This window comes from Notolepis coatsorum, assembly GCF_963971535.1.
Source record: "Notolepis coatsorum genome assembly, chromosome: 9".
In the NCBI taxonomy this organism is placed as follows: Eukaryota; Metazoa; Chordata; class Actinopteri; order Aulopiformes; family Paralepididae; genus Notolepis; species Notolepis coatsorum.
In genome coordinates, this window is record NC_140173.1 from 112,758,216 (window position 1) to 112,784,983 (window position 26,768).

A 26,768-nucleotide genomic window follows, 5' to 3' on the forward strand; every position below is an offset into this window, starting at 1 on the left:
CATCTGTGTCATGCTCAATGAAGATCCATCAAAATACTGTTATGTTCATTAGCTTACCTCAATTTATAATAAATAACCAAATCATGTTGAAGGCACAAAGTTATTTATTAAACAAATAATTAAAAAAGACATACAATATAATTCACTCAAACTTCCATCACTTTCAATTTAAAGATTAAATATTGCAAAAACAGCAGAATTATAGCACAATACTGAGGCAGTTAAAAAGTAGTGTAATTCCAAGACGGAAAAAAAAGCTTATATAAATAGAAAGGGAGTATACACAGTTTATAAATATGTTTTCCTTCGTTGGCTGCCACATGTCATTTCAGATAATGAGACATTAACATGAGCAGATGAGGCTAATGCATAAAAACAATTATCTCTGCATTAGTCTTGTATCGTCATAAACTACATCAACATGGAATAAATACCGCCATACACATGGCATAAAGGGGGTTTGAATAGCTTATTTACAAAGTTGTTGCGTTCATGCTACTTGCGCATGCTTCACAAGGCAGGCGACTAGGATTAATCCGTCTTTTTATCGTTGATATTTAGACCAAGCATATTGGAAAGGCTTATTGACAATTGATCATTTTCTTCTGATGAAGTAACTACAGGGTACTCAAGGCCCAATCCAGACTCAGGCTTTGCAACTTTGAAAGTACCCCCTCTTGCCACAGCAGAATTACCTGAATTTGTGGAGGTGCTTGGGGCAGTGAAGTCCCCTTTCAGACCAAGATCTCCTTTCACTTGGGCTGTTTTTTCCTTAGCCATTTTCAATCTCTCCATGATGTCAATCTTCGCTCCTGCATTGGATGACACATTTACTTTTGGCAAGCGCATCCCTTTATAAATTGTATTATCCGGCTCCGTTTTGAGATCTCCATCAATCTTAGGTTTGTCAATGCCATCATCAACATCTTGGGCATCATCAATGCTATTCTTGGGAAGTCTGTGGAATTTGAATATGGGAACTTCCACCTCAACATTGGATAGGTCAGTGTCAGACTCAACCCCACTTCCCTCCTCTTCACTGGGTGATTTTGAACCAGACTTTCGCCCCCATTTAAAGGGCCATCCCATCTTACTTTTTGGATGATCATCTTGTAGTTCAAGCTTGTCAAGACTTGCCTCAACTTCAGGCACAACGGCACCAATATTAGGTGAACTGATCACTGCCTCGTCTGTGGGAGAATAAACCTCCACATCAGGTGACGGATCAACCTCTGGAGCTTTTGTTTTGAGCCATGAGAAGCCAAACGTTGGTAGCTTGAAATGAGGCAATTTTGACAATCCTTGACCAATGTCTACATTTGGAGCTTTAACATCTACTTCAGGTCCAATGACATCTCCTTGGAGGTCAATGGCTGCATCTCTCTCAATCTTTGGAGCAGATAGACTCAAATCCACTGTGGGTTCAGAGGTGTCCGTTTTTGGTAAATTCAGATCCACATTTGAAGTAATGATATCTGGGGCTGAGAGACTGACGGCTGGATCTACTTTTGGTAGCTCTACTCTAGTCTCAACTGAGGGGGCTGCAACACTCAAGTCGGGTGGATCAATACTGGGACCTTCCACTTCAGGATGTGATAGACCAAGTTTTGGGAGCTTAAAATGGGGCATTTTGAATTTACTCAGAGGGCCATCAATATCTACACTTGGAACTTTCAATGGAATCTCAGGGGCTTCCAGTTGAGCGGTGGGCAAATCTACATTTACATCTGGTGCAGAGAGATCTCCTTTGATGTTTGATGCAGAAACATTAAGATCTGGAGTGGATATGTCTGCTTCTACTTTTGGTGTTGACAGATCCAGCTCTGGAAGTTTCAGCTCAGCATCAAGGGCTTTTAGCTCAGCTGTTGGCAAATTCAAATCGAGATCTGGTGCAGAAAGGTCACTCTCAATGTTTGGTGCTGAAAGGTTAAGGTCTGGCACTTGCAGATCAAGACTAGCCCCCAGGTCAGCTTTTGGCAGATCAACATCAGGAAGTGAGACATCTACATTTGGAGCATTTAGATCAGCATCTAGAGCTGGAAGCTCCACTTTGGGTAAATCTATGGCTAGATCTGGAGTGGATATTGGCAAATCAACATCAGGAACTGAGACATCTACATTTGGAGCATTTAGATCAGCATCTAGAGCTGGAACCTCCACGTTGGGTAAATCTATGGCTAGATCTGGAGTAGATATGTCCGCTTCTATTTTTGGTGTCGACAGATCCAGCTCTGGAAGTTTCAGCTCAGCATCAAGGGCTTTTAGCTCAGCTGTTGGCAAATTCAAATCGAAATCTAGTGCAGAAAGGGCACTCTCAATGTTTGGTGCTGAAAGGTTAAGGTCTGGCACTTGCAGATCAAGACCAGCCCCCAGGTCAGCTTTTGGCAGATCAACATCAGGAAGTGAGACATCTACATTTGGAGCATTTAGATCAGCATCTAGAGCTGGAAGCTCCACTTTGGGTAAATCTATGGCTAGATCTGGAGTGGATATATCCGCTTCTACTTTTGGTGTAGACGGATTCAGCTCTGGGATTTTCAGCTCAGCATCAGGGGCTTTTAGTTCAGCAGTTGGCAAATTCAAATCGAAATCTAGTGCAGAAAGGGCGCTCTCAATGTTTGGTGCTGAAAGGTTAAGGTCAGCTTTTGGCAGATCAACATCGGGAAGTGAGACATCTATATTTGGGGCATTTAGATCAGCATCTAGATCTGGAGCCTTCACTTTTGGTTTGGATAGACCAAACTTTGGAAGTTGGAATTTTGGCAACTTGAATTTACTAGATGTGTCAATATCAGCATCAGCTTGAAGATCCACATCTGGTCCTTTGATGTCAGCCGTGGGCAAATTAATGTTTAGATCTGGAGCAGAGAGGTCTCCATCAATGGTTGTGGCAGAGAGACTGAGGTCTGGTACTTTCAGCTCAAGATCGACATCAGGAACAGAGACGTCCAGATCTGTGGTCTTAATGTTGGCATCAATGTCAAGGTCAGGTTTTTTCACCCTTGGCCCTGTTACACCAAACTTTGGCAATTTGATTTTTGGAAGCTTAAATTTTCCAAATGGAGGCTCAACTTCAGCTTGAAGGTCTACGAGTTCAGCCTTGGGCACAGTGATGTCAAGATTTGGAACATCAATATCTCCTTCAATCTTTGGTGTGGCAAGGGAGAGATCTGTTGCACCTAGGTCCAGATTAGGGGGTTCCAAATCTACATTGGGCAAATCAACACTGGCATTGATATCTGGTCCTTTTACTTTTGGCCCTCTGATCTTTGGCAGTTTGATTTTAGGCAACTTCAACTTTCCAGAGGGAGGCTCCAGGTCAAGGTTTGGAGTTGCAAGATCTACATCTGGACCTTTGAGATCAGCATTAGGTAAGCCAATATTAAGATCAGGAGTGTTAATGTTGCCCTCAATTTTTGGTGCAGAAAGGCTGAGGTCTGGGCCTTCGAGATCCAAGTCTGGTGCCTTTCCACGTTTCTTTAGGGTGAACCATTTGAATTTTCCAGATGGTGCTTCAATATCAACATCAGGCACATCAATGTCTACTTTGGGGGCTTCCAGCTCAGCTTTTGGTAGATTTAGGTCTACAGCTGGTGCAGTTATCTCCCCGTCAATCTTTGGAGGAGAGAGATTCAAGTCAGGTGAAGAAAGGTCAGCATCTATATCTGGTCCTTTGACCTTGGGACCCGAAATTGCCCACTTAGGCTTTTTGAGAGTCGGCCATTTGGCCTTCACAGATGGAGCCTCAATGTCTGCATTTGGAGCATTCATATCAAGCTCAGGACCTTTGACATCCACGCTGGGCAAATTAAGGTCCATATGTGGTGCATCAAGTGATGGGGTATCTAGACTGAGGTCAGGTGAATTTATATCTGTATTAATGTCAATTTCTGGGGGTTTTATCTTCGTTCCAGTAAGCCAGAACTTGGGCTTTTTGAGGATTTTTTTTATCTTCCCATGGGTATTGATGTCAATGTCAGGTGCCTTTACATCAACATCAGCTTTTGGTAGATTCAAGTCAACAGTTGGACCATTAATATCACCCTCAATATTTGGAGCAGAGAGGTTAACATCTGGCGTATTCAGGTCTGTATCTACATCCAGATCAGCTTTTGAGCCATGAAAATCAAGTTTAGGTTTCTTCCATTTCAAATGAGGCCAGTTGATTTTGCCAGTATCGGGGGTTTGAACATCCACAGTCGGACTTTCAAGGTCAGCGTTGGGCAGATTCAAGTCAACACCTGGAACACTAACATCACCCTCAATATTTGGAGCAGAAAGGTTGCCATCAGGTGTGTTGAGGTCTGCATCTACATCCAGAGCTTTTGAGCCATGCAAATCAAGTTTAGGTTTCTTCCATTTCAAATGAGGCCAGTTGATTTTGCCAGTATCAGGGGTTTGAACATCCACAGTCGGACTTTCAAGGTCAGCGTTGGGCAGATTAAAGTCAACACCTGGAACACCAACATCACCCTCAATATTTGGAGCAGAGAGGTCAACATCAGGTGTGTTCAGGTCTGCATCCAGATCAGCTTTTGAGCCATGCAGACCCAATTTAGGTTTCTTCCAGTTGAAATTAGGCCAGTTGATATGACCTGATGGAGCATCCACATCAGGGCTCTCGAGGTTAGGTGAAGATAGGTCGGCATCAACATCCACCTCCGGTCCTTTAACCTTGGTAGTTTTCCTTTTGTGATGTGGCCACTTGATCCTTCCATGGGGAGCTTCGATGTCAACACCCGGGGTTTTAAGATCCATATCTGGACCACTCAAATCCAGATTTGGCCCATTCACATCTACATCTGGGGTTTTGACATCTAAAGCAGGGGCTGAGAGATTCAAGTCTGGTGCCTCCAGATCTCCACTGATAACTGGGGCTACCAAGTCAGCAGAAACATTCGGTTGTTTGACTTTCACCTGGGGTCGGTTGAAGTGTGGCATCTTGAACTTTGGAGGTTTGTATTTGATTGTGCCCTTCTTAACTTCGGGCATTGCGATCTCAAGTGAGGCATCTGGAGTGCTGAGCTGCGGAGTTGAGACATCGACATTGGGTGTTTTGAGCTCTCCATTTAGAGTGGGACCACTCACTTCAACTCCCAGCACCCCCACAGCATTTAATTGTCCATTTAGGCCATCAACCTCAACAGCTGGTGCTTCTAGTGATCCATCCAATGACTGCCTCTTTTTGTTGTAACTAGCAGAGAGCATCTGTGGACAATCAAGTGGTAAACACAAGAGTATTAAATTACAATATGTACTTGTATCATATTTATAAATCTTTTGAAATGCAGTAATTGATGGGGACTTTAATTGCTGTTGAGTTATTGTCATTACGTCCAGCAATATTTTAGATGTTGAAATAGTTGGACTAAAGTTTCAATAAAATTTAAAAAAGGTATCAAACAGTTCTTGTAAAAGGCTGGCTTTCGTTTATATTTCCACCTAAATAAACAGTTTTCTATATTGTTGATCCATCGTCTACAAGCTTAATACATTTCCTACCTCATAACCTTTGCAAAGTGAATTTGCACAGTTTTCTTTGCTCTAGCAATAGACCACTGCACTTCCGCGTTATATTGAGCTCATGGGAGAGAGAGAGTGGGGTGAGAAAATGAATGAATGTGGATGAGAGCCTCGACATTAAGTGGTTGTAGCTATGGCTGTGTGGGGGTACTCGAGACATGATCCAATAGACTTTTATACACCCGAGTCTCCACGGAGAGATCAATCCCAAGTCGATTGGCACTTTCTCTGCCGAGCTATAGTCACTTTTCCGCACCTACTCCCCGAACTCCACATGCACAGATTGCCCACGGAGTCTCTGGATTGTCCAGAGATCTAAGATAAGATATTCCTTTATTGATCCCCTTGGGGAAATTCAGGCATCATAGCAGCATGGGGGAGGGGGGGGGGGGGGGGGTACAGGTAGTAAAAACAAGCAGTGTAAACAATATAACAAGTCAATATAATTAACTAACAGAAATATACAGTATTCACAGTATCACATAAGGTGCAGTATGCATAAAGTAGGTTAATCTAGGTTTATCAATCTGCGCAGTGCGCATGCAGTTTTTGGGGAGTAGGTGCGGAAAAGTGACTATAGCTCGGCAGAGAAAGTTCTAATCGACTTCGAATTGGTCTCTCCATGTTCAGGAGACTCAGCCGTATAAAAGTCTATTGGATCATGTCTCCAGCACCCTCACAGCCGTATGCTACAACCACTTAATGTCAAGGCTCTCATCCACATTTATTCATTTTCTCCCCCCACTCTCTCCCCCATGATTTCAGAAAACCGGAAGTGTTGCGGTGGTCTATATCCCATCCCATCTGTGTTAAGTTTCACTTTTGGCAAAGTTGTGATGCTCTTTTGATTGACACAGTTGGTTGTTAGATTTCGAGGGAGATTGCATCAACCAATCAATTTGAAGCACAATGGCATGTTTACACGCCTCCAGTGCACTATTGTGTTCTACTTGGATGCTGTCTTTTACTCCACAATACAAATCAATACCCCCCCCTCCCCTGTGCTTGTGGTGCACTTCTGTGTCCTCGTGCTCAAAGCAGATACAATTTCCGGGGGCCCCCCTTTTCCTACTGCATTTCATGTAAAAAAATAAATAAGTGTACTGTAGTGTTCGAGTTAGCCACATTAGCAACCTTAAAAGACCCAGCTGACAAACACTTTACAAACGTTTGTTTATTAAATAATTCAAAAAGAATAAAGTGACGATAAAGTTGTTTAATTGACGGGAGAAAAGTTGCTAAAGTCTTATGTATTGTAATACGGAAGCCCTAAGAGGCCATACATTCATACATTTTATTTACTCAGTTTTCCCGTGATAACGAGTTTAATTTGTTTTCCTGTGATAACAAGTTAATTTAATTTGTTTTCTCGAGATAGTTATTTATGTCATTATCTCGAAATAACAAATGTTTTCCCCGAGATCTCAAGAAAATGAAACGATAAGTCTAAATCACTGCAGGAAACATCATTCAGTAGCAATTAGGGATGTCCCGATCACATTTTTTGCTCCCGATCCGATCATGTGATTTTGAGTATCTACCAATACCGATCTTTCCCGATCAGATAAAAAAAAAAAAAAATTATTCAACAAACATGACCATGTTCACGTCTTAAAACTCATACTGAGGCCTTAGTTTTGGTTTTAAATTGCATATCATCATTCATTTATTTATTGTCACACAGAGCAGAAGAATTTTGCCAAAACAAACCAATACTAGTATCCAGCTGCAGAACGGCAGACCAGCCACTCGGACCCAAAAGCATTTCCTTTGATTTAATTATACATCAAATGATTTATGTCAAGGATTGCAATGCCTCACTTGAATGAAGTTAACTTTTCACCTGGATAACGTCAACATTCAGGGTGAATGTAATGTGAAAAATTGGGGGAAAAAAAGCAAAAGAATTATTTGGGTCCGAGATTTTGGCTGTTCTGCCGTTGGATACTATTGGTTTGTTTTGGCAAAATGTTTCTGCTCTGTGACAATAAATAAATAAATGATGATATGCAATTTAAAACCAAAACTAAGGCCTCAGTATGAGTTTAAGACGTGAACATGGTCATGTTTGTTGAATAAAAAAAGTAAAAAAAAAAAGAAAAAAAGCAATTGCCGATTTTTTATTTATTTTTTTGCCGATCCCGATCTTCGGAAAATCACGTGATCGGCCCCGATCCCGATCACGTGATCGGATCGGGACATCCCTAGTAGCAATGTCAGAGGAGCAGGAGGATATTGATCACCACGTCACATATCTCTTCAATCAAGGCCTGACATAGGCTGAAATAGCTTTATGCCTTGCTGTTACAGATAATACACATTAGTGTGCGTCACCTCAGAAGACAGCTAGCACACACAACCGCGGGCGCCGGGGGGGTATTTCACAGTGAGTAAGCCTGACTTCTGCACCGAGTAAAACCCGGAGCAGCTCTTTTTACTTTAGTCCATGTTCCAGATTTGAAGAGGTTCCAGTTTTTTTTTTTTTTTTTAGCGTTTATCGCTTTTCTAGTCAAGCATGACCGACAGAAACAGGTTGAAACGGGATGAAGAGCAGGGGAAGACCTTCTGAGAAAATACGGCGGGTCCGGGAATCGAACTCATGTACCCCAGATCCGTGACGAGCACGGTTTTCCCCGACGCAGAAATAGCACCGAGATATGCGGTGAGCTACGGGAGCTCCCCGAGGTTCCAGGTTTTACTCAGTGCAGAAGTCAGGCTTACTCAGTTAGCCACCTTCGTGAAATTTGTCTGATTGTAAGCATGTTGTTGCTAATAAATGTTTGCTAAAGAAGCACAGAATCAGATCATCTAATTAAATCCACCTCATGTCACTGTTCTTCTGCTTTTTTTTGGTCTGTCGCGCCTCGCTATACGTCTCGCTCTATATTAGAGATAATGACATAAATAACTCGATTAAGAAAACAAATTAAATTAAGTCGTTATCACGGGAAAACGGAGTAAATAAAATGTATGAATGTATGGCCTCAGGGCTTCCCTAGTATTGTGATGGGACCGGAAGAAATCTACACGGATATGCCGCACCCACATTGTGCAAGTGGAGAATATCTAACGGATTAATGTATGGGATTTAGGCGGAGCCAAATGCTAATGTGGCTCCACTGTTAGAGTTAGCTACATTAGCATTTAGCTCTGCCTAAATCCCATACATTAATCTGTTATGGGGCATGAAATGAGATTAGTATCGACGTGGCATCGGTTAGACCCACAATTGATATTCTGGAAAGTTGTGAACGCTTTGTTAATCTGGTAAACTGTTGGCTGTATTGTATTGCATTAGGTGGAGCTAAATGCTAATGTGGCTAACGGTAAACTTTTGTACATGAAATACAGCCCAAAAAAACCCAAAAAGACCCAGCTGACAAACACTTAATTAAGTAATTAAAAAAGAAAAAAAGTGACGATAAAGTTGTTTAATTGACGGGAGAAAAGTTGCTAAAGTCTATGTTATGGGCTAGAGACGTAACTGGATATGCCTTTCAATTCTATGATCTTCGACTATCTTGTTCAATAATTATTTATTAACATTAACAACTCTCCCATAGCTATAATCCTGAGAACTAAATATGGACCAGAAGTCTATTCAAAATCATGCATCTACAAATGATAAGGACCACGCCAACATTATGGGAAATGTGCTTAACGTATTTCCCATAATCTTGATGTGCTTTTAATGTTAAAAAAAACATACCACATTGAAAATGTACCATCACAAAATGATATACATGTGTACTGTGGAGTTACATGCACATTATAATTAGCAAACAAGTTGTACATTATAATTTCAATATAATGATGTCTATAGATAAGGCTCAAGTCATTTTTTGGATTGATGATCATCTGTGGGTTTAGACACAGACCTAGCCAATCTGCAATGCTTGGAATGGATAGTAATGGATTCCATATAATGGGGTTACAGTAATCTGACATTCTGATCCACTATAGTTCTCTCCGAGTATCAATACAACAATGACTTGTTTTCCACTCACAAGTTCCTATGTATTAAATTTAAAACACTATCAAAATGCATAAAACACAAAGATGATCCATTTGTCCACAAATGCACATAGTGGCACAAATAATATGCATCGGCCATAGGTCTACAAAGGCCAGCCATGGTCGTTTAAACATGTTGAATAATTGCAAATGGCATTTGTAGATTGATATAAATGTTCAATACAAATGATAAATAAAAGTTTGCCAATTATAATATAAATGTACATGTAAACACCACATTGTGATTCACATTCTAAACTACTATACATTACTGCCGTTGGGTCCCGAATCTTCCCAAGGGGATCAATAAGATATCTTCTCAAAAATGTTTATTTCCAAACAATTACCCTTTAAGAATTAAGAAAAACTACTTTATTTAGATTGACAAGCATGCATTTTTTTTTATTACACAAGGTCCATACTTGCTAATAGTATAGTTAATGCAATGCCATTACCTTATTCTCAGAGTCCCGAGTTCTGGCCCGTCACCCGGTTCAAGTTTGATTCATGTTGGAATAGGCTAAGGGTGTCACGCGACTGGGCCGTGTTCCAACATGAATCAAGTATGACATTTGTTTTTGTCTCCTGGCCCTATTCTTTTACCTACTCGACAGGTTGCTCAAAAGCTGATCAGCAGGCCAGAACTCCCAACCACAGGACTCTTGCGAGTAAGTTATTGGCATTGAATCAACTGCACTGCTAGCAAGTATTCCAAATAACTTCATGTCCAAAAATCTGAAATATCCCTTTAAATTCAAGTTTACAAATAAGGAAAGACACATTTGTGTTATAATTAAGGTTTTAACCCAACAGCCCTATGCATTGTGTTAATTTTTTAGTTCAACCAATTTAAAATAGACTTCAGCTCTTTAATATAATGTTTGTTTGAGCTGCTGCAACCAAATTATCTTAATTCGTTTTTAGTAGTGATAATCACACCCAGGGCCCATTAGAATATCTTCACACACATCCTGCACCCTGGGTACTACAAGACAGTACACCCATCTACAAAGTAACCTCTTAGCAACAGTTGTGATTAGAGGATGGAGAAAAGAGGGTGGGGTTTGAAATAGGTCAATCCACCTTATTTATTGTCTGTGAAACACACAGCACAGATTATAGTCTTGGCACAGTTTTCTAGCTTTAGGAAAGACTTGCTCAGATACAAACATTTTGACCAGAAATGTCTAGGATCACAGGGATTTATGCAATTTATGTTGGCAGAGTTTCACTGTCGTTTTGAACTTTACCTCAGCAGGGCTCTTGAGGCTACCGTCCAAGGAACCGGGGCTGATGTGGGCTTTCAGGTCCTGCTTCGTCACTAATCTCATATTGTCGTCGTACGGCTCCAAGACTTTCAGGATCTGGAGCACTTCATCCTTGCCGAGGTGGTCCATGTGTATGGTGGCTGCGACAATCTCGTCTCCTATAACAAGAGAGGAGTAGTTTCCTATAAAGGAACCAGTCCAAACAGTGATGTAACCGGGATGCAGGCATCGTCTATGGAGAAGCCCCAGGTTTTACATGGATTAGACTGGAGTTTTTTTTTTCTCAATTTCTAGCTTAAGAGAGTAATAGCTTAATTTTATATAGCGCCTTTCAAAAGACCCAAGGTCGCTTTACATAGGGGGACAAAAATAACAAACATAGTGGACAGACACAACATACAAGTGAGAAATTACTAGGTTAAAGGCCAAGTTGAAGGTGGGTTTTGAGCTGTTTTTTTAATGAGTCCAGAGTTGGGGCGTTGCGGAGTTCTGCGGGGAGGGAGTTCCAGAGGGTGGGAGCTGCCACACTGAAAGCTCTGTCCCCGAAGGTCCGCAGTCTGGTTTGGGGGATGGAGAGCTGACCAGTGTCCGTGGATCGCAGGGACCGTGACTGAGTGTAGGGGTGGAGGAGGTCAGTGAGGTACTGAGGTGCCAGAGCGTGGAGGGTTTTGTAGGTGATGCAGGATTTGATGGGGAGCCAGTGGAGGTGGATGAGGGTGGGGGTGATGTGCTGCCAGGGTTTGGTGCGGGTTAAAACCCTGGCAGCTGAATTTTTTACATACTGGAGCCTGTCCAGGGTGAGATCCCAAACCTTCCGGCGCAGGGCCTTGGGTGCCACAACCATGAGCTCAGTTTTATTGTTGTTCAGTTTGAGAAGGTTAGATGACATCCAGGTTTTTATTTCAAGAAGGCGGTTGACAAGAGAGCGTGAGGGGAGCTGGGTGGATGGTTTGATGGAGAGGTAGAGTTGTGTGTCGTCGGCGTAGGAGTGGAAGCTGAGGCCATGGTGGCGGATGATCTGACCGAGGGGGAGCATGTAAATGGTGAACAGAATTGGGCCAAGTACAGAACCTTGGGGGACGCCTTGGTTGACTAGGGCCGGGGTGGAACTGGAATCGCCGATGGTGATAAACTGTGTCCGGGTGGTGAGGTAAGATTGAAACCAGGAGAGTGCTGAGCCAGTGATGCCGAGGTTGTCGGATGGGCGGTTAAGGAGGATAGAATGGGAGACTGTATCGAAGGCTGCAGAAAGGTCCAGGAGGATGAGGATGCTAATGTGGCCAGAGTCAGCTGCAAGAAGGAGGTCGTTGGTGATTTTGATGAGGGTGGTCTCTGTGCTGTGGTGAGTTCTGAAGCCGGATTGAAAAGGCTCATAGAGCTCATGGTTGGACATGTATTGTTGGAGTTGGGCGGCCACTGCTCTTTCCAAGATTTTACTAAGGAAAGGAAGGTTGGAGATTGGACGGTAGTTGTTTAGCTCATCTGGGTCAAGGCCGGGCTTCTTGAGGATGGGAGTGACGGAGGCCGTTTTAAAGCAGGAGGGGTGACGAGACCAGATTTAAGTGATTAGTTGATAATGTTGACCATGGTGGGGCAGAGAGCAGGGAGGCAGATCTTGACCAGGGTAGTAGGCATGGGGTCGAGTAAACAAGTGGAGGCTTTGGCTGAAGCTATAAGCTTGGCAACTTGAGGACCATCCACCGGGGAGAAGGAGGAGAGGCTGCATTGGGGGGGGGACACCCAGGAGGAAGAGCCGGTGAGGGGGAGGAGGGGGGCACCACTAGCTGCTGGTAGATGGTGTTAACCTTGTCCTGGAAGAAAATAAGGAACCTGGGCCCTCATTTATCAACGTTGCGTACGCACATATATGTGCGTAACCCGTGCGTACGATCATTTCTAAGCAAAGTGTGTGACTTATCAATTTGAACGTGTGCTTGACTTTGTGCGTATATTTACGCACAGCTCAGGGCATGCGTACCTGGCGCCCGGCGGTAGAATATGGATACTGCAGACGGACGGCATATGCTTTCATCAGTTTCATGCATTCGTTTCAACGCGGAAATAAGCTTTCGTTCATTAGTTTGACTGACGTGTTCTGTATGACCCCCGTAATTCATTATAGTTAATTGTAAAATAGCAACAGTAGTGTAATTATGGTCAAAACCCTATAAATAGCATTTGGAATAATAGGTCTTTCCTTCTGAATGAATGCAGCATGGTTTAGCGTTATCGGAATATACGGGGTGTACCGACTGCGCTCCACGTAACAACTCGTTATTATTTTGCACATAGATTGCAGAAATACGGGAACGTTTATTATATTTAAAAGGCTTTGCCATTGTTAAACGAAATAAGTGGAATTTTGAAGCTGTAAGCAGAATACAAGTCATATGAACACGCACAATATAGTGTTCTTCCCCCTTCCTACTGTATAAGAAAGAATTAAAAACGTATTGCAACGAGAACAGAGGTTATTAGTTGAGTTTATGTGTATTACAAAACCCTTGCAATAAATGTGTCTTAAATGAATGAAAAGCATACATGCTCTGGATATACAGGTAGCATATATCGTGTGGGCGATATGACTTGTATTCTGCTTACATAACTTCGAAATTCCACTTATTTCGTTTTACAATATCAAAACCTTTTAAATATAAATCAAAACATTCCCGTATTTCTGCAATCTATGCGCAAAATAATAACGAGTTGAGTTCTAACAAAGTACGTATTACATGCAGGGTAGGCTGATAGAGTAAACTGTAAATGAAATAGCCTATAACATTATAAAGGATAGGGTATAATAGCAGGGTCTTCCCAACCTTTATTCCCCAGAGCCCCACGATTCCTTAGAGACATAGTTCAAGTTTCTTTATTAGTTGTCATACAGAAGTACAGAATACTTTTATACAAAATGCTTCTTTCTGTTACGCTCCAGAGACTGTGCTAGACAAAAATTATAGTATAAAATAAAAAGTATATAGGAATATGATATGATATAAGGTATACTGGTCATCAGCGAAGAGATTTAGCCCACAGCGGATAGCCATTAAATGCCATTTGAGAATATAGGCTATTAATGCAAAACGACAGCCTATAGCCTATACATATTTTATGTTTTCATAAGCGTAAAGATACAACAGCTAGATTGACGATCAAGTTAGTTTACTGTGCAGGCTTCGCAGGGCTGTGCCATGTGCTATTATATATGCGCAAGTTACTGTTGCATAATGTAGGCTATGGCTGCTATTATATGTAATTCATATAGGCTACCTAATACCGACAACAAAATAGATTGTATGCCTCTACAAATCATATTATACCCGGTAGCCAATCGAACAAAACTAATAAAAGGCATTCATATTCCAGCATGGTTATAATGACACACCAACGCCAAACAGTGGTTAACGGTCTTTATTAGTATTTTGAGCTGTCTAGGCAGAATTGCAGCAATGGTCTTAGGGAGTCGTTGATATCCGACGTCACCGTGTACAAGTCCGCCAGCTTTTTATTTATCCCATAACACGGGTCGAGTCTTCTTGGTTCGACAGCGCCTCCGTGAACAATCTCGCTCGTGGAGTTTCTTAAGAGTTTGCTCGGGTTAGTCCATTATTTCACATCCCATGGGGGGTGTTTCATTACCATATATGGATAATCATGCACGAGCATCGACGGTAAGAACAAATGGTATTTATCAATACAGAGTGTGCGTAGGACCTGTGTATGCACGGTTGATAAATCCCGATATTTCTGTGCGTACACACATTCTAAATTCCGTGCGTAGGAACGGAAATAGAACACTTTCTATGCAACGTTGATAAATGAGGGCCCTGGTGCAGAGGTCGTTGGCACCAGATGGGCGGGGGGGATCGAGGGGGCGGAGTAGCCGGTTGATGGTGGAGAATAGTGTCCTGGGGTTGTTTTGCTGGTTACCGATGAGGGTGGAATAGTATTGTGTTTTGGCCTTGGAGATAGCGTCCTTATAGGCCTTGAGGTGGACAGTGAGGCCAGATTTGTTATGGAGCCTCTCCAATTGGCAACCGACAGCCTTCAGGGATCGAAGTTCAGTGGTGAACCAAGGGGCAGGACGGGTGTAGGTGACAGTCAGGGTTTTGATGGGGGCAAGAGAGTCCAGGCTGCGGGATAAGGCAGAGTTGTAGTGGGCAGCCAGACCATCCACCTGGGTGATGGGGGGAGCTGAAGCCAGGTGGATGGTTAGCAGGTTGGTCAGAGCTGGTGCACTGACTGTTTTGATGTTCCTGTGTAAGTGATGGTGCGTGCATTTCAAAGCTTGGGTAGGGATTGGTGCGGGTTCACAAAAACTGACTGAACTGTCCTGGGACTCAGGGAGAACATAATGTTAGGAATTATTATTCCAACGCTGTTCACCTGATTTGGATGTAAATACCCTAAAACATTTTATACAAATTTGTTCTTAATTGACCCGCCTGGTTAAATAAAAAGGTTAAAAATGAAGCTGAAAGTCTGCACTTAAAGCACATCTTGATTGTTTCATTTCAAGTCCATTGTGGTGGTGTACAGAGCCAAAATTATGAGAATTGTCCAAATATTTATGTACCAGACTGTAAATTCTTGAAGAGGTTGGTATGGAAAGAGTCAATTAAAACATGTCACCATTCCCATATTTTTTGTGGTGAGACTACGCATTTGTTTACATTTGGAATTCTGGAGTGGTGCTTTAAACACAAGTCAACACTGTACCTTCTTTGAGGCCACTCCTTTCGGTGACACTGTCGTCTGTGATCCCAGCGACGACGACCCCTCCCTTCTCAGAGTCCTCCAGGAGCAGGCAGTCGGAGAAACTTCCTTTGAGATTGGCCACGCTCTAGTTTTGGATGCAGAGTTCAGTTATACATCACGCAGAGTGTCAGATAACCGTTGGGATGGATCAGGATTTCCTTTTATTTTTTTCCCTTTTATAAATTGTTGTCTGTGTATACACAATTGAAATGTAACTGAATGTTTGTATCACTTACCATGATTCCATAAGTGTATTTACATCCACATATCAAGGGAACTATAGCAAATCACCGGAAAAGGGTTGTAACCACAGCAAGATTAACCTGTGTCAACACAAACATTTAAACATTATATGATGAAACATACAAAATGACAATTTCTCCCATGAATTAAATCAGAATATACATGGGATTTGGTTACATTGTGCCATGACATGACTTGAATTATTAGACCCTTTAAATTGAGACAACCAAAAGGACTATCAATAAAGGTGAAATGATCACAGCTATGGTGATACTGATGGAAGTAACAACTTGCTAAGATTCTCTACACCTACCCTTCCTCCCACTCACCCACTTGATTCTTTAACTTTTTTTTATGCTCAGGAACTGCATCACAACAAAGGAAATGCAATGTAGCATTATCAAAATGGCATTAATTTAGGCAACCATGAACCATTAGGAGGAAACAGGCTTGTGTTTTATAGTATAAATCTAGAAAACCAAAGCTAAAATCCCCAAATACTGACCCTGGACATGGTATTTCAACTTAGTTAGCCATAATCATCATTCTGGAGAAAACACTCATTTCATTCACACCAAGAGTAACTAACCTATGGTTCCTCACAACGAACAGCAGAAAACAGTAAGGAGGTCAGGCAAATGATAAAGATGCCAGTCAGAGTATGAAGTCAGAATACTGAAATATTACTGTCAAAGAGGCTCCAAGTGCTCCAGTCATTTGGGGGAACTAGCTTTTCTGCTCTTAATCACACACACCTGTTGTTGAGATGCTCATTACACCAATCAGGCAGCAGGCCTTGTCCTTTTACATTATCATTGCACTTAGCAAGACAAGGAGATTCTCCCTGGATATGTCACATTTCAGAATTTATCAACTTTCCAAAGACACATATTGACAACATTCTTACTGAAGTTAGGAGAAGAAGAAAATAAATTCTTAAATTATTTTCTGCTGGTTGATTGACAGGTGTGATGACAGCAACACCCACACACACACGCTGCCTCACATTTCAGGAATCCCAGGCATGGCCTCTGCCAGGCTTTGCTCATGGGAATGTGCTGCAAACCAGTCGGTTTAGATGCATGTGTAGCTGCCATGCCCCTCACCACCACCACATAACCACTAACCCCCTTTTCTCTGACCACACCCACTGCTCTGCATAGGAATGGATGTAATGTAATGTTACAATGAGGACAAAAATAAAAGCTTGCTAGATTAATCAGATAGGCTATATATATATATCAAAAGGTGATGCAGAATTTGAGTCCATAGTATTAAAACCCAACACAGGGTGCTTTGGTTTGTGATCAGTGATGATCTTATTGCTTATGCACAAATTTATCTTCCGATTGTTTGGTTTCAGTCTAGGGTTTTTGGCCACTATGCATTATTTATTACCAAGCCAGACAGTATTAAATAAACCAAAAGCAAACAAACAAACGTACAAAAATATTGCAAGAATGCAAACAAAACGTTCAAGGTAAAAAACGTGTAAAATTAAATATGTAACAGATGGCTTAATGGCTCTGAACTTCGAGTCGACAGATGAAAAGGACCACAGTCCAGGTCCTCTGTCGCACACAGCTATACTCAGATATCAGAGGTGATAAGTCAACCAAATGTTCTCAGGAGATACCAAAATACCAAAACAAACACAAGCTGATAGAGACTACCCTCTGTACAAACTCATCACAGGAAACGGTTCAAAACAGTCATACCGAAACCAACTATGTCATGCAAACAATATATATATATATAAACTTCAAAACAGTACAGTAATATCAGCAGAGCAATAAGCCAATTTGTTTCGTTTTTTACCTCGCCCCTAGAGCCTTGTTGGATCCATTTATAACTCAGTTAATCGGATGTTAGTAGTAGTAGTAGTAGTTTATTTTTTCAGTCATCATCACACACAGTACAATATACATCATCATTTATCAATATTTGATTATTTACAGTGACGTAAAGAAAAGTACAGACTGAAGCATAGTGCTTATATGTGCCTGTCCTATATTCCTATATATGTTAATCGGATGTAACTTGTAAATGATGTTCCATGCCACTGTAGATCATACACGTCCTATATTTCACATATACATTTGTAGTAAGAGCTCTGCATCAGTGAAGAGATGCTACAAATCCGATGTTTTGACTTTTTGAGACATCCATTCAACCCTTTCGGGGGTTAAATTTTTGGAATGTTTTCTCAGAATCGTAGAATTCTAAAACCCTACTGCCTTCAATGGCCAGTAGTCTTCACGACGACATCTTTACAATGTTGTTGCGCATGTGAAAGCATAGATAATTAGGCCCTTTTCTCAATCTATTTATCTCATAGCTCACGTCATCAAAGGGCTCTCAAACACAACCAATCCAATCTAATTATAGAGCACATTTAAAAACAACAAAGTTGACCAAAGTGCTGTACAAGTCAAACAACAAATATCACACAGAGATCAAAAGCACACAGTAAAGCATATATCACACATACTGCTGCCAGACATCCAACTACAACTACTAGGAACCTAGTAGCTGACTCCCAACTAAAGGGACAATATACTTACCTTATGCATACCGCACCTTATGTGAATACTGTAGACTACATCAGAGCATGTATTTAGCATTTAGCATTTTAGCATCTAGCATTCTTAGATTATATATTAGATTAGATTTAGACTATTGGATTACTAGATTATATATAGCATATATTAGCATTTAAGCATTTCATTTCTTTAGACTATATATTAGATTAGATTTAGATTATTAGATTATATATTGTAACCATATTTATTGTAGGGCAAAATAACTGAGAGGGCATACATACCCTCATCTTGCACCTTGTTGCCCATATGCGCATGTCCAGAGTTAACTGCTGTATATTGTATACACTGCCTTTTATTCTATTTTTATTTGTACTTCTCCACTGTACTATAATTCTGTGACCTGTATGTCATCTACTACCTGTACCTCCCCTCCCCCTCCCCCATTCTGCCTGAATTTCCCCAAGGGGATCAATAAAGGAATATCTTATCTTATCTTATAAAAAGGCACGTCTCTCAACCAAAGAAAATAGATGTGCTTTGAGGCCAGAGGAGATCCGTCAGCGCGGTGTGGAATGGACTCACCCAGAAATGCTCCCAGTAAGTGATGTCTCCTCGTCACGTACAGTAGGAGACCCCAGCTGTTCTGTCATCCAGGGTGCTTCTGTCAGTTAAATGCCTTCGCTCGAGCCAGGAGAACAGGTTAGGCCAGCATCAGGACCGCCTCCCTCCCCAACACACACTCCAAGCACGTACACACAACTCACACACACACAACTCACACACACACACACACACACACACACACACACACACACACACACACACACACACACACACACACACACACACACACACACACACACACACACACACACACACACACACACACACACACACACACACACACACACACACACACACACACACACGCACACACCCTCTCCGAACCCTATCACAAAAAGAGGGACATGCCAAGCAGATTTGCTGTCTTGGTGACAGCCGAAACCTGCCAGAAGAGAGAGAGAGAGAGAGAGAGAGAGAGAGAGAGAGAGAGAGAGAGAGAGAGAGAGAGAGAGAGAGAGAGAGAGAGAGAGAGAGAGAGAGAGAGAGAGAGAGAGAGAGAGAGAGAGAGAGAGAGAGAGAGAGAGAGAGAGAGAGAGAGAGAATGAGTGCCACCACTCCTTTTTAACAGGCTTGACCAGGTTTACACAGAAACAGAGGCCTTAAATAATTGCCAAACGTACACCTAGTAACTCTGTCTTTCTCTGTCTGACATGCATGGACAGTTGGACACACATCCATGCCTGCTCATGCATGAACGTGAGCATGTACATACACACACACACACACACACACACACACACACACACACACACACACACACACACACACACACACACACACACACACGCATACAGCCCCTGTACATACAGCCCCTAGGCTGTACATCGACGGGGGATGTGTGGAGAGAGTCTCGGTCATCAAGTTCCTGGGTGTCCACCTGGAGGATGACCTGACCTGGAGAACCAACACCACAGCGATAGTGAGAAAGGCACAGCAGAGACTCTACTTCCTGAGAGTACTGAGAAACTACCACCTCAGACAAGACCTGCTTGTGTCTTTTTAACGCTGCTCCGTGGAAAGCATCCTCACCTACTGCATCAATGTGTGGTTCCTCAGCTGCACAGCCGCAGAGAGGAGGGCGCTCCAGAGGGTCGTCAACTCGGCCCAGAAGATTATCGGCTGCCCCCTCCCCACACTGGAGGGACTATACAACTCCTGCTGCCTTAAAAAAGCAGTAAAAATACTGAAAGACTCACACGACCCAGGCAACAAACACTTCGTACGGCTGCGCTCGGGCAGGCGTTTCAGCGTCATGCCCACCCGGACAAACAGACTGAAGTTTAGTTTTTATCCCAGGGCCATATGTGCACTAAACTCAGCTAAATTTTAAAACAACAGTCTCCCTTGCACCCCCCCCCCCCCCCCCACACACACACGCACACACACACACACACAACATTAAGGGATAGTGCAATTATATTTTATACCCCCCTGTTTTATTAATGTTATTTATGTCTTACTCCTGTTTTTATATTAATACTGTGTTTAGGACTGTGTTTTATATTTTTACTAGCACCTAGGGCTGCATTTTAAATTTCGTTGTAACAACTGTAACAATGACAATAAAGATCTATTCTATTCTATTCTATTCTATTCTATTCTATTCTATGTTCACATTGTTCTGAAGAGCCATCTGTAAATTTGCCTCTTGTAATTATTCAGTTGCACATTCTGTATTCAAGACAGTGATTTGTGCAGGAAGCATTACATACACAAATCATTGTTATCCTCCTTATTCATCATCACCAGCATCGTTCACATCATCATCATCATCATCATCATCATCATCATCATCATCATCATCATCATCATCATCATCATCATCCTCATCATCCTTCTCATCCTCATCATCACCATTGTCAAGTTTGCAGACGACACCACCGTGGTGGGACTAGTCAGCAACAATGACGAGTCGGCGTACAGAGAGATAGTGGTGGACTTCAGGAAAAATAAAACAGGCACACACAGCCCCATCCACATCAATGGAGAGGAGGTTGAGCGGGTCTGTAGTTTCAAATTCCTGGGAGTACACATCTCTGAGGACCTGTCCTGGACCACCAACACCTCGACCCTGGTCAAGAAGGCCCACAAGCGCCTCTTTTTCCTGAGGGAGTTGGCCAAACTCCACCTACCCCCTCCCGTGCTAGCGAACTTTTATTGCTGTACGATTGAGAGCATCCTCACCACCTGCATCTCAGTCTGGTACGGCAACTGCACCGTTAAAGACCGGAAATCACTGCAGAGGGTAGTGAAAATAGCCCAATGCATCACCAAGACCCCACTCCCCCCAACTCATCAATCTATGAGAAGCGGTGCTCACAGAGAGCACGGAACATCATCAAAGACGCTTCTCACCCCAACCATGGATTGTTCACCCGCCTGCGGGGTACTCGCTCTGGGGCACGCTACCGCAGCCTCCCAGTCAGAACCAACAGGACCACGAATAGTTTCTTCCCCTCAGCTGTCAGACTTCTGAATCAAAACTCTACATAGCCCACTGCACCTCACTGTATACCTGTGTATATAGCCATAGCTTATGTAGACTTTATTTTAATGATTATTATTAATATTTTTTTTATTCTCACCATTGCACATTGTGCTAAGCATCACAGTTTTATTTATATGTGTCTTATATTGCAACTGACTATTGATCGTCACATCCTGGTTGGACGTACACAATCTCGTTGCACTGTCTTGTACTGTGTAATGAAAATAAAGTGAATCTAATCTAATATCCATCTTCATTAAGCCTTTCACTACCACACTACAGAAGGTTTATCTTTTCACCTTGGTAGTGAAAGGTTAACCTTCTGTAGTGTGGTAGTGAAAGGGTAACCCTTTGTAGTGTGGTAGTGAAAGAGTTAACCTTATATAGTGTGGTAGTGAAAGCATTAACCCTTTGTAGTGTGGTAGTGAAAGGGTTAAATGTGTTAGGACAGCACACTGCTGTTTGTTAACACGAGCAATGACATCCATTGCTACAGACGACATTACTTAAGCATTGATTGTACTCACTATTGTCATGCACACTAAAGCCACATGATGAGTCATTATCACCAAACCCTTTTGACAGATTAATACAATATAATCACTGTATAGAAGAAATGGAAACAAGTGAGACATAAATCATGCAGAGGCATCCCTCCTTGACAGGGTGTTGCCCGCCAAAATGATGAGCAATGGGAACTCAATTTATGAAAGAATTCGGAATCCTGAAATAGATTACAGGTTACTAGTCACTTAACGGGTGTCGTCCTTTTAAGGTAACAACACATGACAGTATTAAGCAGTAGATTGTTCCCTGTGTCAATGCAGCATCTCTCAGGTGTTTTTGAATGCTGTAATTTAAACACTTAAAAATACAATCCCTCGCAGCTCTAATGAGTTTACAGATGTGAAACCTCGTGGCAGACACTATTGGGAGCGTGTGGTTCAATCACTAGTTTAACAATGTTGTTTGCAGTAGTTGGTAAGTAGTTTATCTTAATTAAAATCGTAGTTACTTTTTCAGTAGTAGCTGATTGTGGTCATACAGTTAAAGGGGCACTTTGCCAAAAAAAACAATGTTGATTTATTTTGCACATAATCTCACACACCAAAAACTCAGTTTTGCACACATTCATTTAGTTTGACAGTTTTATTTTTTTTATCTACTTTTTCGCCCATTTTTCTATTTTTCTCCCATCCCAATTTCGTATTGTCCAATTCTACCCTCCCCTGTCTCGAACGCTGTTAGGCCATGCCTCCCACAAGCCGGCTGCAATGTGGACAAAGCCTTGCATCACGTGTCCCCTCCGGTACACGAGGAGGCAGCCGTCGCATCTTTTCACCTGCACAGCGCGATCTCTCAGTGGCGAGGGTCTGCGTGGGAGGGACACGCCACCCCTGTTGCTTCCTGATTCTGCTGCGCAGGCGCACCAACCGACCTGTAGGAGTCGCTGTCCACAACGTCCGATCCCCACCCACCAGCTTCCCACCCCTAACACTGCCAATTGCGTTAGTATGAACGATCAACCAAGCTGGTAGCAATGCCGAGAGCTGGGCTCGAACCCAGCATCTCCTGCATTAGTGGCGAGCGCCTTGCCCACTGCGCCACTTAGCGCCCTAGTTTGACAGTTATTGACAGTAAATGAGTTTGGATATGCCCACAAGTGATGTCATCGGGGACATTAAATCCTTGTATTGTGTTAATTACAGCTTAATGAAAATATAAGGTAGCAGTCCTTATAAGACAAGGTAATGCTATTTTCCATCTACATAATTGCATGGAGCTGTAATTAACACTATACAAGGATTACATGTCCCAAATGTTCCCTCTGTGGTGGGATTGGCTTAGTAGGGGGCTTTTCAGGGCTGCCAGTTGCACAAGTAAAATGCCAGATGTCTTTTTATAGGCAAACTAATTCAAGTAGTTCTTGTTTTTAGGCGGCTGGGTGGCATAAAGTGAGTGTGTGCGTGTGGATGTGTGTGCTGTGAGTGCTTTTGATGGTTGTTGCATAGTGTTATTGTTTGTTGAGCAACCTGATGGCCTGGGGATAGAAGCTTCTTCTGAGTCTTTCTGTGCTTGCCATGAGACTCCGGTATCGCTTGCCTGACCTCAGCAGTTCAAAGAGGCAGTTGTTTGGGTGGCTGGAGTCTTTGATAATTCTCTTAGCCTTACCCATGCACCGCTTGTTGTAAATGTTCTGGAGAGTGGGAAGCCCCCCTCCAATTGTGCGTTCGGCTAAACGGGCCACTCTCTGTAGTCTTCTGCGGTCTTGTGCAGTTCTATTCCCAAACCAGGAGGTGATATTGGCAGTCAGGATGCTCTCTATTGTACATGAGTAGAAGTTCTTAAGGATCTTCTGACTGACTTGGAACTTCCTTAGGCGCCTGAGGAAGTAGAGGCGCTGCCGTGCCTTCTTCACAACACTGTCAATGTGTGTGGTCCATGTCAAGTCCTCGGATATGTGGACTCCTAGGTACTTGAAACTGTTCACTCTCTCAACTGGTGCCCCGTCGATGCTGAGGGGGCTGTAGTCCCTGACCCCCGACCTCCTGAAGTCCACAATCATCTCTTTTGTTTTGCTGACGTTCAGGGAGAGGCAGTTCTCCTGACACCACTGCGACAGATTATCTACCTTTTCCAGGTAGGCCCTCTCGTCGTTGGCAGAGATCAGGCCCACCACTACTGTGTCATCAGCCAATTTGATGATTGTGTTGTTGTTCCGCTGTGCCACACAGTCATGTGTGTACAGGGAGTAGAGGAGGGGACTCAGAACACAGCCCTGGGGGGCCCCTATGTTGAGCGTGATGGATGAGGAGGTGCAGTTGCCTGCTCTTACCACCTGGGGTCTACCCGTCAGTAAGTCCAAGACCCACTGGCAGAGGTCATAGTTCAAGCCCAGGTCCCTGAGCTTGGCTATGAGTTTGGAGGGGACTATGGTATTGAATGCTGAGCTGTAGTCAATGAACAGCATTCTCACATAGTTCCCCTGCCTCTTGTCCAGGATGTGGATACACACCATTGTATCCTTTAAGGTTGGTTGGCCATCCCTGGCAGTGGCAGCTCGGCTAGACTATCATTGGCTCTTGTACATTTTCAAGGCATTGACCGGCAAACAGCCACCGTATATAGCTGCCCTGTTGGACATGAATTATCCAGCCCATCAAACACGATCTAGTAACTGGATCACATTTAAAGTTCCACAGACTAGTACAGGACTCGTCAGGGCAGCATTCTCTTATGCAGCACCAAAGTCCTGGAATGACGTTCAATCAAAGTTAAAGTTGGAAGTTCTTCCTTCCATTAGGGAATTTAAATGTCTGATTTCATTTCTAAATGTTGTAACTGTTTTTAACTGATTGCACTGCACATTGTTTTGTTGTTCTCATTACTATCGCGTCTCGCTCTGCCATATTGAGATAACCTCTTATCTCCACGCACCTAGCGTGCACGCGAAACAAACAAATGCACCCACTTGCACGTGACCATGCCACTCCCATGCGTCTCCCTATATGATGCCGGAAATGGTCACGCTCACCCTTCCTCATTTAGTTTCCAAAACGCGGAAGTAGCAGTGCACTTCGTGAACTGGTTGTTATGAAGCGTAAGGAGAAATTACACAATGTTGGGTATTCGCCAGAAGTTCACCAGCCCCCGGAACCTTCTCGGCACATCCTAACAGCGCAGCGGTCCTGTCCTGGGTTTTCCTCATCTCGTGACAGCGGACGAGGGCCTTCGCGCGACGGTTAGCAGTCGAGCTAAGTCGCGCACAGGTAGGGCCTGCACTAGCAGGCGTTGGTACTGGCATGGGTAATACTCCTCTGTGTCTCGTGAGACGACCGGGTGATGTATTGACGCGGGGGGCGGGATATTTGGATGAACGTGGTCTTCATGACACATGCACTGTTTGATGTTTTTCCAAGTATCCTAGCACGCAGCTAATGCTAATGCTAAGATGTTTGGGGCTCCGTTCCCATGTACCCCGCAGGGGTTGTCACCACTTTTCCTTCCTCTTAACCGTTTCATTGCTGAAAGTCAATCGGTGTCTGATGTTGAGGGTTTTGCTGAGGCTTTTTTACCCTTTACACGGGTGGATGGGCTGACGACGGGGCTCAGGACAGGTGTGCCGCGCTTGGAGAAGCAGGTAGCATCGGTCCTTTGCCCCGGCATGGTTGAATGGTATCCCACCCGGAAGCCGACGCCGGAGGGCGAGTCGGCCCGGCAGGTGGCTGAGTGGGCTGATGAAGCTTATATCACCGCAGGACGGAATTTAGCAGCAACCAATAACATTGCTCAATTGGCTGCTTTTCTGTCCAAAATGGTGTCGGATGGTGGGGCCAACGTCAAAAATATCGCACGTATTTTTGAGGTTATACAGCTTTTGACTCAGCCGCAAGCTATAACCGCAGGGAGGGCTAGGATGCTGTCAACACTTGTTCACAGGCATCTTTGGTTGGAGCAATCTCCCCTTGGGGAGGAGAGGAGACTTCCCCTCCTCAGGGCTCCCCTCTCCGCAGATGGACTTTTTGGTCTGTCCGCAGGGGCGCGGGCGGTATTTGACATGGGCTCCACACCGCCCCACACCGCGCAGCCAGAGGTGAGAGCACGGCCTCGCCAGTGGCTGCGGCGAGGCCCCCGGCCAGCGGCCATGTTTCCCCCGCCTGAGATACCCTGGGCACAAAGAAAACAGGTGATCACAAGGCCGACAGCCTCGGCGGCCGAGTGATCGGCTACATTAGATGAGCACGCCCTAAAAAAAAACGTTGCCATCTAGCTGTGTCTAGCACGCTTTCCAGTTACTCCCCCCCGCTACGCTACGGGACACAGGGCTCTGATTTGTCCCCTTTGGCTGCGGGCCGCGGCCTTCCAGTGAAGCGCAAGCGGCCCCACGTTTCGCTTCTCATGGTGACAGGGGCTGACACCCAGTTGCTAGCTAGGCCTGGGTCTGTCTATGAGAATGCTGTGCTGTCAAGCGGCTCCCACACCACATGTCCTGCGTCTGTGTTTGGTGAGCCTGGTGTTGTATCTGTCGACGGAGCAGGGCTCCCTGTATCTAAAAAAATTTGTCAGATGGGGAACTCTAGGCCCAGCAGGTCGCAGCGTGGGTTCCCCCAGCCCCGCCCTCGCCAGGCCGGGTATTACGCGTCATTTGGGTGGTAGTAATATCACTACAGGGCTACGGTGTGTAGGGACTCACCCTATCGGGCAGTGTGGGGACCACACACCTTGCATGTCCCTGCAGGCTGTCCTCAGCAGTCTATGCCGGGAAGATGCTCAGTGGGGGAGCCTATGTCACCAGGGGTGATGGCC

At 43.6% G+C, this 26,768-nt stretch overlaps 1 protein-coding gene across 1 annotated transcript; it reads right to left on the reverse strand.

Annotated features, from left to right (window-relative positions):
• Positions 1-92: 92 nt before the first annotated feature.
• LOC311234484 (uncharacterized protein) lies at positions 93-19,063 on the reverse strand. Its single transcript, XM_084321693.1, has 5 exons — positions 18,932-19,063; positions 15,800-15,886; positions 15,525-15,648; positions 10,788-10,963; positions 93-5,208 (listed from the first exon to the last, which is right to left on the reverse strand). Exons 2-5 carry the CDS (start codon positions 15,800-15,802, stop codon positions 532-534), a joined length of 4,980 nt encoding a protein of 1,659 aa, XP_084177819.1. The 5' UTR covers positions 15,803-15,886; positions 18,932-19,063; the 3' UTR covers positions 93-531.
• Positions 19,064-26,768: the final 7,705 nt, after the last annotated feature.